The sequence below is a fragment of the Clinocottus analis genome, unplaced genomic scaffold (assembly GCF_023055335.1).
Source record: "Clinocottus analis isolate CAN_PGR_092001 unplaced genomic scaffold, fCliAna1.0.p SCAF_10, whole genome shotgun sequence".
In the NCBI taxonomy this organism is placed as follows: domain Eukaryota; kingdom Metazoa; phylum Chordata; class Actinopteri; order Perciformes; family Cottidae; genus Clinocottus; species Clinocottus analis.
The window spans coordinates 17,035,304-17,050,810 of NW_027175821.1; the positions used below are offsets into that span (position 1 = coordinate 17,035,304).

Here is a 15,507-nt window from a genome sequence, read left to right on the forward strand (position 1 = left end):
CATTCATTGTCACCGTATCCTTCCTCTCTCTAACAATAAGAGAGGAAGGATTTTCCCCACGTGTCGGTTTTTTATTTGTTTGTTTGTGTTTTAATAAGGGTCTCATGGTGTACTTTTAGCACGTTAAACAAAGTCCAGAAGTCGGTCTCTGCTCAGGGTAAACAGCAGCTCCGTGAGGTAAACAGAGGTGGGCCGGATGGAGGCCGGATCCTCGTGGGTGATTGGACGAGGAGAGTCTTTAAAACGTCGGACTGCGTCGAAGGCAATTTTAGTAAATACAAGTGGAGGGAGAAGAACGCATCTTTGCTGCAACTGATTATCACACGTCATGAGTGGATGTCCGTACTTTGAGAAGAGGCATTTGTACGTTTGGACTTTTAATCTCGTTCTTTTTTTTCCCTTTGAAATTCAACTAAATGCAGCCCAACAGTTCATTGCTGATCCTGATGGCGGGGAACACCTCCAGTAACGGCTTCTCTTTTCTCGCCTTGCAGGTTATTCAAAAACAAGCCTCCCACAACCGAGGGAGAGGAGGATGCCTCCCAGGCCGGAGATAACAAGGCCAGCAAAGGAGGAATCATCTACGGGGAGTACCTGCAGGTAGGGAACGCCACCCGGCGAACGACTTGTTTCAAAGACGGAGAAGAAGAACTGGAGTTGAGATCTGTTTTCGAATGTGTGCGTTCCAGTTAAGCGCTTCATTTCCTTTTTTTTTAACTCGCAGCTCGACAAAATACTCTCAGCTCAGGTGCTGCAGAGTGAACTAAAGGCTGATAAGATCCACGATGAGCACCTCTTCATCGTCACCCATCAAGGTAAAGCTAGCTCTACGGTGTTTAAGAGCTTTTTTTTATGTCCACTTGTTTTTTTTTGTCTTGGTAAATTGAACTGTTTTGTAGAGCAGTTTCACTTGTGTTGAAAAAAAATAAATGAAAAAAAACATAAAAGTGTACTTTCAAAGGGTACGGATTTGTATTATTTCTTTAATTACTTCAATATAACTTCAATATGACTGAATACAAGAGAGTATTTTCCTCAAATGGCATGTTTTATAGTGTAATTGACCCCAACTCCTTTGCCTTGATGTTCATGATGCTTATTCTTCATATTTCCTTTCAGCCTATGAGCTGTGGTTCAAACAGATCCTGTTTGAACTGGATTCGGTGCGAAATATCTTCATCAGTGGACACGTAAGTCACATTCCTGGAGTGAAAGAAGTTGTTGTTTTTCTTGTTCGTACAAAATGGCATGGATCAAATACAGAACTATTCATTTTCTAGTTTTGTGAGTTCCCTCACAGTTAGATGTTTCTCAGGGAGAGAAGAGCATCTTGTACCACTACATGAGCATCTTTCAGATGTGAACTGTCAGTGTTGAAGCTTGAACTCTGCTCAAAATAGGAAAAAACAATCAAGTTGAGCACAGAAATAACACAAAAGCCACAGAGGACTAGTCAGATCTCACAGTAACTCAGTTTAAAAAGCCACATGCTCGTCGTATTATTTAATCGCTCTGGGTCTGAAGGTCAGTCAGCGAAAAATCTGAAATGCGCATCACTCAGGCTGATGTTCTACATTTAAATTAAATCAACAGATTTCATTATGGACTTTCTTTTTTTTTGTAAGTGACACATTAGGTTGATGAAATGTTGATGAATAGAAAATATCAACTAGATCCAACTATTTCAGCCGGTTTTCATTAGCGTCTCTGTCCCCAGGATATGTGCGTACAAGGTTTGCTGCGATCGCTAATTAACTCCTCGAATATTCTACCATCCCCTCAGGTCCGAGACGAACGCAACATGCTCAAAGTCAACACCCGCATCCACCGGATCGTGAGGATCTTCAGCCTGCTGGTCGAACAGTTCGCAGTGATGGAGACGATGACCGCCTTGGACTTCTTTGACTTTCGGTACGCTTATTAATATCTTCTGCCTCCTTCAAACGTGGCCTCTCCAAGCCTTTCATCATGTTCACTCCTTCACGACTCCGTCTTGTGTGCATCTAGAGAATACTTGGCTCCAGCCTCCGGTTTCCAAAGCCTTCAATTTCGGATCTTGGAGAACAAAATCGGGGTCCCGGACAACCTGAGGGTTCCCTACAACCGCCGCCACTACAGGGACAACTTCAAGGGCCAGGACAGCGAGACGCTGTTTGCCACTGAGCAGGAGCCAACGCTCCTAAAACTAGTCGAGGTGCAGCTCACGGCCCCCAAAAACACAACATTAAAAAAGGCTTTATTGTATTTTCCTCTGCGCGCGTTCCCTTCAGCATCCTGTTTGCTGTATCGGGCTCTGGATAAGCCCATGTGGTACCCACCAGGGTGTACAGGTGATAAAATCCTGTTGTTTTTTTTTCCACAGGAGTGGCTGGAGAGAACTCCCGGCTTGGAGGCGGATGGATTCAATTTCTGGGAAAGTCTGGAAATCAATATATTTAAGGGGCTGAATCAGGAGAAGGAGAAGATCGAGGTGAGAGATGACTCCAGCTCACACAACACACTTTCTCCCAGGAGAGCAAAGAATGACTGACAGAAAGTTATTTTTTTATTTACTGATGTATATATATATATATATATATATATATATATATATATATATATATATATATTTTTTTTTTCAAGAAAATGGCTGATTCGGAGGACAAGGAGGAAATGATGGCTCATCTGGTCAGCCAGAAAGAGTTGTTCAGTTCTCTGTTTGATGAAAAGCGCCACGACCACCTCTTCAGCAAAGGTGAGCGCTTTCCACACGTGTAATACAAGCGCACTGTCAAACGCCGTAACGTGTTTGTCAAGGCTTCACACGTGTGTTTGGTCGAGAGTTGCTTTAAAAACGTATCAATGCGATGAATCATTTTGTGAGTTAGGCTCAAAATCACATGAGGACAATTAGTTTTGCTTCTAGAGTAACACCTTTTCCATTTCTGCTGACAAGGCGAGAGGCGGCTCTCTTACAAGGCTCTCCAAGGCGCCTTGATGATCTACTTCTACAGGTGCGTGTTGCTTAACAGCATTTTCCTTTCACCTTTTACGATGTCGTGACACACCTCCGCAAGGCTACACAAGAGTCTCGTGGCAGTCACTGGAGTCGCTCTCATTTTACAACCACGCAGAAACGTGATCTGTACAAAACATAAACCAGCAGAAGAACAAAAATAATGACAGCAATTACTAAAAAAAAAAATCTTCTTCTACCTTTCAGGGAAGAGCCGAGGTTCCAGGTTCCTTTCCAGCTGCTCACGTCCCTCATGGACATCGACACCCTCATGACCAAATGGAGATGTAAGTGTTTTGTCGCATCCCTGTCAGTCGCTGTACATGCAGGGCTCACCCGTCAGGAGGCACAGAGAGCTGTGTGGCCGGGAAACAAAGGACTAACAACATGGCCGACTGTGGCTCAGTGGTGGTCGTCCTTCAATCAAGAGGATCGGTGGTTCGATCCCCGGCTCCACTAGCCCATGTCGCTGTGTCCTTGAGCGAGACACTTAAACCTTAATTGAGAAACGTAGCTGCGGTATGTTAATGTTAGATAACCATGATGTGGCGCCTTGTATGGTAGCTCCTCTCGTCAGTGTGGGAGTGATGTCATGGAGTGTTAACGAGAAAGACTTTACAGAGCTAAAGTTAGGCCAGCAAGAGTCTTATACGTCCTCTTTGCCTGCTGATGAATCCAACATCCTTTCCCCAAGAAACAGCATTTCTACTTCCCCGTGTCTCACTTATGTCGGAACAATTCACCGTTGAAATGAAACATGCAGAGCCGAAGCAACGCTCATACAACGGAGGATATTTCTGTCTTTCCTTCTAGACAATCACGTATGCATGGTGCATCGTATGATTGGCAGCAAAGCCGGCACAGGGGGCTCGTCCGGCTACCACTACCTGAGATCTACTGTCAGGTATTGTTTGCTCTAAACTTTAACCTGCTGATTAAACCCTTTGCACTGCGAGTATCTTCAACGCGTCACAGTTAATTTAGATAAGGACAAGACACCTCGACGCTGCGCTTATCTAAATTAACTTGTCATACGCTCACTTCCACCTGACGTGCACAAACTATACTTCAAGTTCATTCGGAAGGAGCGACGGCAAGTCCTTTGTTCGCTGCGCGTCGCATTTTGGCAGCGGCTTCGTTTGGCTTTTGTCCTTCAGAAAGTACAATTTGTAACAGATGCGAAATTATATATCGGGAGAGTACACGAGTTAAGTATTTAATGAATGATTTTCTTTCCCCTTAGTGACCGCTACAAAGTGTTTGTGGATCTTTTCAATCTGGCAACGTTCCTGGTGCCGCGCCACTGGGTCCCCAAGCTAAATCCCAACGTTCACAAGTTCCTCTACATGGCCGAATGTTGCGACAGCTCCTACTTCAGCAGCGAGGACTCAGACTAGCGGGTGCGTCTGCCGTCTCCGCTGCCGCCCTGTCTTCCACTGTAACTGAGCCCAAAAGAGTAGATTCTTTACATGGAAAGTAGATGGATAGGTGAATGAGAGACACACGGTTCGACCTGCATCAGACATGCATGACATCAGGGAGGTTTACCTGAGAAATATACATTGAAAAGGGTTATGTTTTGTCTAAAAAAAGAAGAAAAAGTCTCCACTACCACATAGGATGCAGGAAACTCTGAAAACCAGATGGCCACTTTTCGGAGCATCTTGCATCTTAATTTGGTGTGGAGGGGGTTCCAGTTGAAAAAGAAAAAAAGTTGTTGGGAGTGAAATCTGGCACAGGATGGGGTCATTTGTCTGGGCTGACAGAACACCCCAAAAAATGCATCATGGAGAGACGTTTGATACCGTGTGTTAATATTGGTTGGGATTTCGAGAACGGCGAGATGCAGAACTGTAGTATTGTGATTGTAAATATAGAAAAAAAAAAACAAAGTGTTGACATTAATGTCGAGCGAGGTGAGAAAAAAAAACCCAACCACATCCTCCTCTTTGTGACAGCCAAATTACACTATTTTACTCTAATCTCTAATCTCGACCGGTGACAACTTTAGCAGATGGCTCCTTGATAAAATTTGCTCAGATGTTTTCTCAATACAATTATGTAAATTCACTGTGACTGACCTGAAAGCAAATGGATCAGTGAGAGCGGCGATCAAAGCGGTGGCTATGCTGGGTTTTAACTAACGTATTATCTTTCATGTCAGCATGGAGAATGAGTCAGAGAGGGAGTTCCAGACTATTGATACCAGTGTACATACAACTATAATAACCCTCTGCATCATCAGTGCCAGCATCTAAACTAGAACAAGCTGCAGCTTGTAAAACATATGTCATTTGTACATACTGTTAATAAGGTGTTTTGTATAGTTTGCTATATTGTGTTACATTCACTTTGTTGTGTATTTATGCAGTGATTGGTCTCTGTATAGATATATGTATTAAGCATATCACCCAAAACTTGGATCCAACCATTGTTGTACTGTGCATTTATTGTGTTACTATTGTTGTGTTGTGTCAGTTGTCCTCAGATATGAGCCAACATGTATCATTTATATGTCATTTATTTAGTTGTGGTGCTGTAATATGGTGACATTTCAATAAAAAACATTATTTAAAGTCACATTTGAAAGCAAACAAATGATTTTGCCAACACACACAAACCCACACACACACACACAGACACACACAAAAGCAACAGCGGAGATACACAGGATCTTGTCAAAGGAAAACTGCTGCCACAGAATCAGCGATACCTGGGAAGAGAAACCCAAAGGATGTTGTATTAATCGCTGAGAGATGGGGACAGCAGAATAGAGTCAACATACGAAACGCAGACGAACAAAAGATGACACAGAAGCCACAGACCATACTTACCACACAGGTTTCCACCAATTTTGATAAAAACATAGCCCTCATTCCCCCATGAAGCTCCCCAAGAGTTCTGCACAATCCAGTATGGAATATCCCCTAAAATAGACAACATGCGTTTCCAGATTGAATTATTTACAGGACAGAGGAACATTAGGCGCTTGTGTGTGTGTGTGTGTGTGTGTGTGTGTGTGTGTGTGTGAGTGTGTCTTTGTGCGCGCTTGTGTGTAAGCTGCAGCTGCAACCACTTTAGGCTGTTATATAATCACCCATATCCTCCTGTAATACCCACACAACACAAGTGTGTGTGAAATAATTCATGTTCAGAAAATATCAAACAGCGATGTGTGTGATCAATGACAAGAAATGAAACGTTGAGGTAGCTGTGATGATGTTCAGGAGTCTGCTGTTAGAAAACACACGTGACGTTAAATTCAACCTTTCGCAATGTTTTTTCTTCACACGGATGTCATGTGTTAAACCTCGTGACACAAAGCAGGTAACTGAATAAGCAGAACCTTGATACTTAGAAATTGTGTGCACATAACTTGGACAAACAGGACAATGGAGTCCAAAGGTTTTTTTTCGTAAACCTAGAGAAATATTTAACCAGTGTCCAATGCAGTTCTACTAGTGAGGCGAGTCCCGGCAATACTGACAAAATCAGACAAAAAACCTGAATTTGCTGATATATATTTCACCTGATTTACAATATTGTGATTTTAGGCGTCAGTAATAAATGAAACATCTTAAAAATACCTTTCCCTCCATCTCCTTTTGATTTAGAACATAATCAGCGAGGATGAGACCGTCTGCAATTTGTGATTAACACTGGCATTTTTTTTATTTTTTCAATCGAAAAATCTTGCCCGGAGCCTATTTAAATGACTTTCACACACCCTAAGGGTTGCACAGCTTTCATGACCTAAAAAGGCAAATGTTAGCAGAGATAAAACATATATAAAAATCCCATTGGCCTTTTTCTGAATTGTCCCTCATTCCTGTGTCAGTGTCGTGTCTGCATGTACCGACGGCGTCGTATCCAACCACCAGCACGGCGTGGTTCGCCCATTGGCTGGAGCAGTGGTGCTGGATGATTCCACCCAGGTAATCCTGCCAGCTGACAGCGTCCACGATAACAGCCAAGGGACCACGCGCCACCAGATGACCCATCATTGCCTCCTCTTGGCCACTGAGGAAGGAATAGCGGGAAAAAAAATGTGACTCTTCAGGCGGCAAGACTGGCACTGTGATGTCTCTGTTCTTCGTGGGATTATCAAGCGTGGCATTATGTTAAAGTCACAGGGTTTCAAAATCACATCACCGTCCCTCCAGCAACATTACTTAAATCCAATGTTTAACCGGGCCTGCTTTCCTCTGGGTCAGCATCTCTCTCCACCTCTCTCATTCATAAAACGGGTATTTTCCTCATTCTCTCTGTTGACATATGCGGGCACCCTCTGCCATCCCATCTTGTCCTTCCAGCAAATGATTCCCTCTAGGGATGGCTGGGATGCCCTCCTCCGCCAGGTTCATGACACAAGGGCCACGGAGTCTAGTCGCTGCCAACACTATATTAAATAAAGCCATTTGACTCTCTATTCACGGTGAGGTGAGCTCTCGTCTGGTTGGAACTTTATGATCCTGTTTATCTCTTGCTATGCGGCAGTAAAGGTCTGGCTTTGGTGACCCGCCGTGTCTTCTCTCTGCACGAGTGCCCGACTCAAGCAGCCCGATGTACTCAACGACACAGCACTCTGACCTTTCTGAAGACGGGGGCAACGTGTCTATTGGCGAGGTGAAGACACCCCGTAATAGTTGCATGAGATTGACATTTTGTTTTTCATGACAACCTCGCTGTAAGAAAACAACTATCATATTTCCAAATGTGCTAAATAAGAAAAGAGAAATCGTATGTGAGGAGGGAAACTATACAAAACGGGTTGAGGCAAAATAAATGTGTCATCCGGCTGGCAAATGCAACAATGGTGTGAACTAAATATTAAACCTTCATCAACTCTTCACGGCGGGACCCTGACCCTCATCAAATAACAGGCATTACAGATGCATGAGTGAGAGTCACGATCCTGTTCAATATTAAATAAAGGCGGTCTGATTCCCTTTCACTCAAGGTAACTCAGGGACAGTCATTGTGACCGGAGTGAAGAACCTCTGTGCTACTTAAGCAATCCGTGGCCGTGTTGACACAGTAAACACTGCGCTCTGTCATTGCGCAGGACCAACTCGCCTCACCTCTGCGCCGTCCTTGGAACTTTACGGAAAAACACATTCAAATCCAACCGAATATTCACATTGGTTTTTGCCTTTATCGCGTCGAACCGGAAAGGAAAACTAAGTGGCTCACCTGAAGTCATGTGCAGTGAAGTTCCTCACGGCAACACCGCCGTGGGACGGAGAGAAAACGTGGCAGATCCCGTTCTCGGCCTTGTAGGGGTACTCTGACTGAGGCACTAATTTCACTCGGGTCTAGAAAAGAAAATACATGGCTCAGTCAGTACGTTACCTGCATGCAAAATATCCCTTTATCTTGTTTATGAAAGATCCTGGCACAGGCAGTTTTCTAATTCATGTCTGACAAGAGACAGCGATCTTATTTTGCCTCCTGCATCTACATATCTCCCTAATTAAAATACATGACAATATCACCTGATTCTTAGCGAAAGCTAAATGGGCATATCTTCTCACAGGTGGCCTCTTTCATGAACAGACGCATATGGGGAGGATTCGCTACATGTCTTGTGGAGTGTATGTGACATATTGGGAGCCTATTCTCCCTTTGCACTCTCTGTAAACCATTTAGGAAGCAACGTACCTGCGCTAACCATTTCAGGGCCAGGATGGGGGAGCCTCCGCTGCAGCCTTTGTTTTGGGAGGAGCAGTCCAGGAGCTGCTGCACGCTGAGCTGCTCCAGCCGCCAGCCTCCAATCGCGTGGACGGACTGCGTGGCACCGACCACGCTGAACGCCCAACAACTCCCACACTGGAAAAAGGCCAATTTGACAGCAATCAGGGAAAAATAATCTACATGGGAAATGCTGAGGGGAAATACAGTCCCAAATACAAATCACACTTTTTATGACCAGCCAGAGGTTGATGTTGTGCTGAAGCACACTTCAACAGGCTCGAGACTCAAGTTTATGTTGAATGAATGTTCCATTTCTGCAACCTCTGCTGTTGTAGTGCATCATTTAAAGGCATTGACACCAGGCGAACCCAAAAAGTTTGATACAAGTTTGATACAGTGGGTGAAGAAGCACTGACTGAACTTAAAGGATTTGATAAAAAAAAAAAAACAGTTTGGGATGTGGTTGCATTTGGGACTTCATCCAGGAGATAGGAATCTACAGCGAGTGTGGATGCTGTTCATCTGTTTGAGGTGAGAGGACGTGGCCGGTCTGAGTGAACTGGTTGTTTTCTGCTGCCATCTACTGACGGAAACGCCTCAGGTGTGCTGCGTCTTGAGGGAAATGTTCCATTTCTGCCTCTGTTAATGTACTGAGCTGTGTAGTCCGGGAGGCCATTTGAGATTTTCCAAAAAGTTGCTCTAACGCAAGACACCTCTCATGCAGATGACACTGTTTTCTTGGAAGCAGACAAACAAACAGAGTTTCATTATGCAAGCTGTAACACATTTGCACGGGCAATCTCATTCTCCAAACAGCATCAGACGCGGCAGAGTTCACTTGCTCAGCATTAATTCCCACAAATGTGATGAAAAACTAGAGCTCTCCGTGTCAAAATCCAATATTCTGTTGCTCAGTATGGTTCAATGGCTTACAATCAATACTCAGAAGCAAAATCGGTCATTAAAACGTGCACTGGAGATAAGCATGCGCTGAGTGTACAAAATATTAGGAGCGTCTGCTCTCTCTTTTAAAGTGATGAAATGCACTCGAGTCATAAAAGTGGAATCAAGATATCTGAAAACTGAATCAAGAAGAATTTATGAGAAGTGGCTTGGTATTTTGTGTCTTTGTGTGTGGTACTGCAGTTGATGTTCTGTTTATCCATCTACAGTATCTATCTGTTGTAGGAGCTCAGCCCAGGCACGTCCGCAGTGAAGACCGGAGAAAAAGAAGAAGAAGGAAAAAAAAAAGCACTGCAGCAGATTGGTAGGCGAGTGCAGTCATGCTCAGGTTCTCCCCGAAGTGGTAAACCTTGGCTGAATCCAGGAGAACACAATATATGTGGTGGTGGAGGATGTTTGCTGTACGGGCCGGGTCTCTCCCTCAGGACAACAGTTTCACAGTGAAAGTATCGTTCTGAACGGCAAGTTAAAGGACAGAGAAAAATAAATAAAAAAGGAGCAGAAAGTGAACCTCCAGCGAGGACGAGCAACAGCTCCATCTCACTTAAAGCCACAATTAACGGCTCAGTTTGTCCTTTGACCGTTATTAAAGCGCCCGTTCACTCAAATATGCGGCTTGGTTAGTGTTACTTGGCTTTGCTGTTTGACCTTCACTGTGCAGAATGATGCACGTCCTGACTTTGACACAGGAACGCTGAAGGAGGAAAGTGTCTTTTATTTTTGGGACTCTAAATCTGTTGCACGTGTGCACGGGATTTTAGTGATATCTTAACAGATCATATAATATTGCCGCCTCCAGTAAACATATCGATTGGACTTTTAGTGTGACTGAGACATCGTGTGTGCAGTACTTTTCAAATGAAACATTGTGTTGATGTATGGATGCTGGGTTTTTCGCTGGGAGAATAATTAGATGTAATTAAACAAATACAAAATAATTCTGTGCAATATAACTTTTTTTAGAAGAAGAAGATGATGATGAAAATGGTATGCCTGTCATGATGACTCATTTTGTTTGATGATATATTTTCCCATAAGTATTATTGCCATTTTAAAACCTTACGTCATGTTAAGTAAATAGCAGAATTGGATTGGAATGTGAAAAAAAAACATTAAAATCTCCTAAATACACAAAAAGAAAACACCCAAATAAAATAATGAACGATGATTACGATGGACTCCATGGCTCCGTTTACAGACATGCCCAAGGCCGTCGTTTATTCTGGCATCATGACATCGATGACACTCATGCTTAGAAACATGCATAAACGGGCAATATCAGTAAAAATCATAAAAATGATTGAGTTTGTTAACATACATTGTACAATAAGTCGATATAGTAATTACTGTGACAGGGCTAATGTTAGGCACACATTACTATTGCATGTTAAGTATTTGCGTGTCTTAAAACATGCCTGATGAGGGTCTGAAATAAATGGATATTTGTCACGACAGCTTGGATCTCTCACTTGGCGTCATGAAGCTTATTATGGAGTAAAAACACGAGTCATGGACCAACGTCTCCATTTTGCCTGGGTCATATCTGAGGCCTATTACAGTCACCCCGAGATTTGACTCGTCTGTTATGACATGATCTGATTACCTAATTTTTGGGATTTCGATTTTTTTTAAAGGCATTTGTTAGTTTGAACTACAGCACACATAGCATATACATAGCATAGCTACCATCCGTCTGTGTCAACCTCACCGCTTCTTGGTTCTGGACCGGTGCCACCACTGCTTTGTCCCTCCAGTCAAATCTGAGTGGGAGCCGCTCTGCCTTCAGGCCCGAGAAGGGCGCGGCTCTGTCTCCGCTGGCTCGCAGGTACAGGTCTGTGGGTGGAGGGAGACAGCTCAAAGTCATTCCACGGATACGAAGATGCTCGTGAACTATGAATGACTGTGCAGATTCGGCCCAGACGCTCAGCGCATTTAAAACCATCCACCGGACGGACGCTAAATAAGTGAATACATCTGACAGGTGGCAGGACTTACCTCTGAATTCATGCTGCGAGAGGTCAGAGAACCGGTTAACGCCATATTTGGCGGCCTGCGGTCCCGTGGAGACAGAGTTCAGGTATGCATGCCGCTTTGTAGCGTCCTGCAATAGCACGCTCTACAGATTAGAGGTATAATGTAGGCGACTCAAGGCAATACATTATTTTTGGCGTAAAAAAACTAATTAATTTGAAAAATGTGAGGTAATTTGTTTCTTCTTGTAATCTTGTTAATAGAACATGCGTGAGTCTAAAATACATCCCACAAGCTAAATACATCAACATTTTACTTTTTTTAATTCAACCAGCTATGGCATTGCTGCTTTAATAATAATGACCTATACATCTGTATTAGGTCATTATTTACTTTATAGTTTACTATATTAGCCACCTAATTTAGACCAGAACAGTCTAATAAAATAAGCAACAACCTTTATAAAAAGGTCAGTGTTCAGGTTTTGTTTGGAGCCCTTTAAAGTGTGAAACCTCTCAAACTCACCGCCTTCAAAAAGACCTTGAAATGGAATCAATACCAGTTTCAACAACAACTGAACAGTGTAACCTTCATGGAGATTTATTTCTTGACATGCTCTAGTTTGACCTAACTGTACCTAATAAACTGGTAATCGAGTCTCAAGCACCATGAAAGGGGCACAAGTCAGTTACAGATTGACTTTTAAAACTCAAACTTTTGCTGAACAGGTGCTACAAAGTGTCAATCATTATTAGTCAATACTAAAAACCTAATATCATAATATCACAGGAGCACAAATAAGACAATAGCCAATAAAGTGAATTCCAGGACTTTCACCTGCAATGGAGTATAATTGATGAGTTGCAATTCCATCATCATTCATTGCAAGTTAATCTACAATGGAATTGTGTTGTCTGTCAAAATAAAAACACATTTCCCTCATTTGCATAAGTGGGCGGCGTCTGTTGTGACGTGTGCGGCTGTTTGTTTTGCGTAAAAAAAAATCAAAAGAGAGAGAAAAAAGAAAACAGTGCTGAGTGACAACAGGTCGCTCGCGCCCTTGTCTTTGTCTCCTGAGCTGCGTTCACGTTACCTGGAAATTCAGCCGCCGGCGTTTGAACTCCTCGCCGCCGGCCGCGTAAACGCGCCGGAACTGCGCAGTGAATGAGTGGAAAGCAGCCGCAGAGCCATTTAACTGCGTCCGAGTCTCCTCCGAGCTCTCATTTAGACAACACGGGGGAAAGAGGAGCGTGGACACGGCCGCTAGAAGTGCTAGGTACGGGTGGCCGCCCCTCATTTGACGAAGTAATGTCGGTTAGAAACATTCACACAAAAGTGATATTGGCGCAAAAAAAAAGTTAGGTATGAGCTATAGCGCATGCGCGGGGACCCGAGGCGCTTCCTGGAGAGGCCAAAGTGCTGAGGGAAGGGTAATCAAAGTGATTTAAATGTGATTTAAATAGTTTTCTCCCGTGTTTATGATTTAAGAACAGGGGAGAAAAGCCAGAATAGTTGTGCTAGTATAAACTTATACAATCACATAGATACCCTGGCAAAACATAAATCAAATAAAAGACTCTACTTAATAAAGGACCCTACTTTCTTTTTTGTTGTTCAAGTGTTGTTGTCATACTCATTTCATTACCACAACCTTAAAATAGAATAAAGACAGACGTGCTTTCTTTCAGGTGATTATAAATCTCTCCATGCACATTAATGTCATGTATTTCTTTTCGCTAGAAATAGATTTTAATTGGCACTTATATACAATATTGCCATTTGGAGCGTGTGGGGAAAAACATTTTCTTGTTTATGCTGCTGCGGCCTGTAACAATAGTCTTGGTACTTATCAACGCTTGGAGGTGGGATGTTTGTTTTTTGGTTATTGTGTTAGATGCTGATGGGAAACATCCCATAATTTGATTTGTAATGTGTTGGGGACACTGGAGTCTCACAGACCTTTTACATGTTTCTGATTATTGAAATGTCAGGAGCTTGTCTTGTCTCTGTGTGTTTTAATCTTGTCTTGTTTATTTTGTAATATTGTGGTATTGGTGGCTGCGTTCTATCTCTATACAAGCTATGTGGATTTGCTGGTGACATGGCTTTACTGGGCCTTTTTACTACAAAAATGATAATGTCGCTTATTATTTTTGCTCAGGTTTCCAAACAAGAACAATGGTGCAAGTCTGGCTCGTATTTAATTAGTGCTGGAAAAACAAAGGATGTCATTCTTTAAATCAAGCACTGATGGTGTGGGACCAAACTGTGGAAACTGTGAACTGTTTTAAGCATCTGGGTACATGCATAGATGACACATGCTGATTTTATATGTCAGAAAGTTAGATTTAAAGTTAGATACAGAGACTGAAGAGTCAGTCTTGCTGTTTACAGAAAAAAGTGGCTGTCAGTCTGTTCCTTAATTTATACATCTGTCGGGTAACGGCTTTGGACTTTTGTCATCAAAAAAAAGCTGACCAGGATTGTCAAGCCCTGACATGACCTCTACCTCACAACTGTTCACAGGGAAGCTCTGTCAATCATCAATGGCAAAACGCACTCAGATTACATTTAGAAAAAAGGCATGAGTGGGACATTCGCTATGGGAATAGGATCATTTTGTACATTTAATGATACACCTGCACAACAAAATAAGCACTTTGGATTTTGTCTATTCAAATATGTCATTTATGATATAGAATTGGATGATCTTTGTGAAATATTGCGATTACAGTGTAATGTTAATTTATTTGATGCTTCCCAACGTGGCTTACACCTCCAGCGTGGAATCATTGGACTTCCCTTTCACTATTAAACAAACAGGAACGAGCTGATTGGCCTCAATGGTGTTTTAGGTTGCTCTACTTACCGATGGGCCAACTGTAAACTGAAGGGCTGGTTATGAATACACAATATTCAAAAAACAGAATCCCTTTTTAGATCATAAACATTAAAAATAACCATATTCATTGAAATAGCCGAAATCTGAACACTTCTAGAGCGCTTAAACTGTTGTGTGTCGACCTCATTTAATGTACAAAACGATGCTGTTTCCTGAGCAAGTGTCCAAATGTCCCGCTCACTTCATCATTGATGATTGACAGGGCGTTCTGAGCTGTAGAGGTCATCTAATGGCATAGTGCTGGAGATAAAACTCAGCCATTATAACCATAACATAACAGAGTAGACGGGACAGGACTAAAACACACGTACAGACAAGACAAGCTCCTGACAACTCAATAATCATAAAATCCAGTGTCTCCAACACTGCGCCTTTCATTATATGGTCCGTATCACTATCCCATGCAATATTCAGAATATGTGAAATTTCGGTCCAGTGCCCCCAAATCATTGTAAATCATCTCGGTCGACTTAACCAAGGTTGTAGCTGTTGATGAGGCATGAAGGTTATATGAACATATACAGGAACAATATCACCTTTTTTTTTAAATCCCCTGTTTCTCTAAATTATATTAAAAAAAATAGAAAGAATATCCAGACAAAGCCTTTTTGTTTAGTGTTTCCTTTGGCTTAGTTGTAAGTGAAGAAAGTAGCTGTCATGTCTGTATAGATGTGCACCACCTTGGAAGTAGTGATGACAATAGCTTTTATTAAACTATAGGAAAAACTTCATTAAAATATGAAATGTGCTTTATATGAGATAGGGGTCATTTCAATAGATTGGTTTCTATCTAGAATAGAATGAGTTAAAATGTATGGAAAATGTTTTTTGGAAAATATCTTTTACCTAATTTATCCTGATTTAAATAGCATTGTTTAAAATGAATGTACATATTCATTAAAAAAATATCTAATTTATCCATAATTAAATATCATCATGAGCTCAAATGTATGCAATTAATGTCATATTTGTAACTGGAACC

At 42.2% G+C, this 15,507-nt stretch overlaps 2 protein-coding genes across 3 annotated transcripts; one reads left to right on the top strand and one right to left on the bottom strand.

The window, feature by feature from the left end:
* Positions 1 to 328: 328 nt before the first annotated feature.
* Positions 329 to 4,392, top strand: tdo2a (tryptophan 2,3-dioxygenase a). 2 transcript variants are annotated; one of them, XM_068593645.1, is made up of 12 exons: positions 329 to 385; positions 511 to 600; positions 725 to 815; positions 1,120 to 1,190; positions 1,784 to 1,911; positions 2,008 to 2,194; positions 2,363 to 2,470; positions 2,623 to 2,734; positions 2,936 to 2,993; positions 3,203 to 3,282; positions 3,809 to 3,899; positions 4,239 to 4,392. In XM_068593645.1, exons 1-12 carry the CDS (start codon positions 329 to 331, stop codon positions 4,390 to 4,392), a joined length of 1,227 nt encoding a protein of 408 aa, XP_068449746.1. The 2 variants fall into 2 exon arrangements, with proteins under 2 accessions (XP_068449746.1, XP_068449753.1); XM_068593652.1 differs by having other exon boundaries at positions 329 to 363; positions 495 to 600.
* A 1,223-nt stretch (positions 4,393 to 5,615) lies between these two features.
* ctso (cathepsin O) lies at positions 5,616 to 12,920 on the bottom strand. The gene is made up of 8 exons (XM_068593106.1): positions 12,717 to 12,920; positions 11,648 to 11,753; positions 11,361 to 11,485; positions 8,657 to 8,824; positions 8,189 to 8,310; positions 6,852 to 7,015; positions 5,830 to 5,922; positions 5,616 to 5,708 (listed from the first exon to the last, which is right to left on the bottom strand). The coding sequence occupies exons 1-8, from the start codon at positions 12,918 to 12,920 to the stop codon at positions 5,674 to 5,676; spliced, it is 1,017 nt and encodes a 338-aa protein (XP_068449207.1). The 3' UTR covers positions 5,616 to 5,673.
* Between the last annotated feature and the right edge of the window lie 2,587 nt (positions 12,921 to 15,507).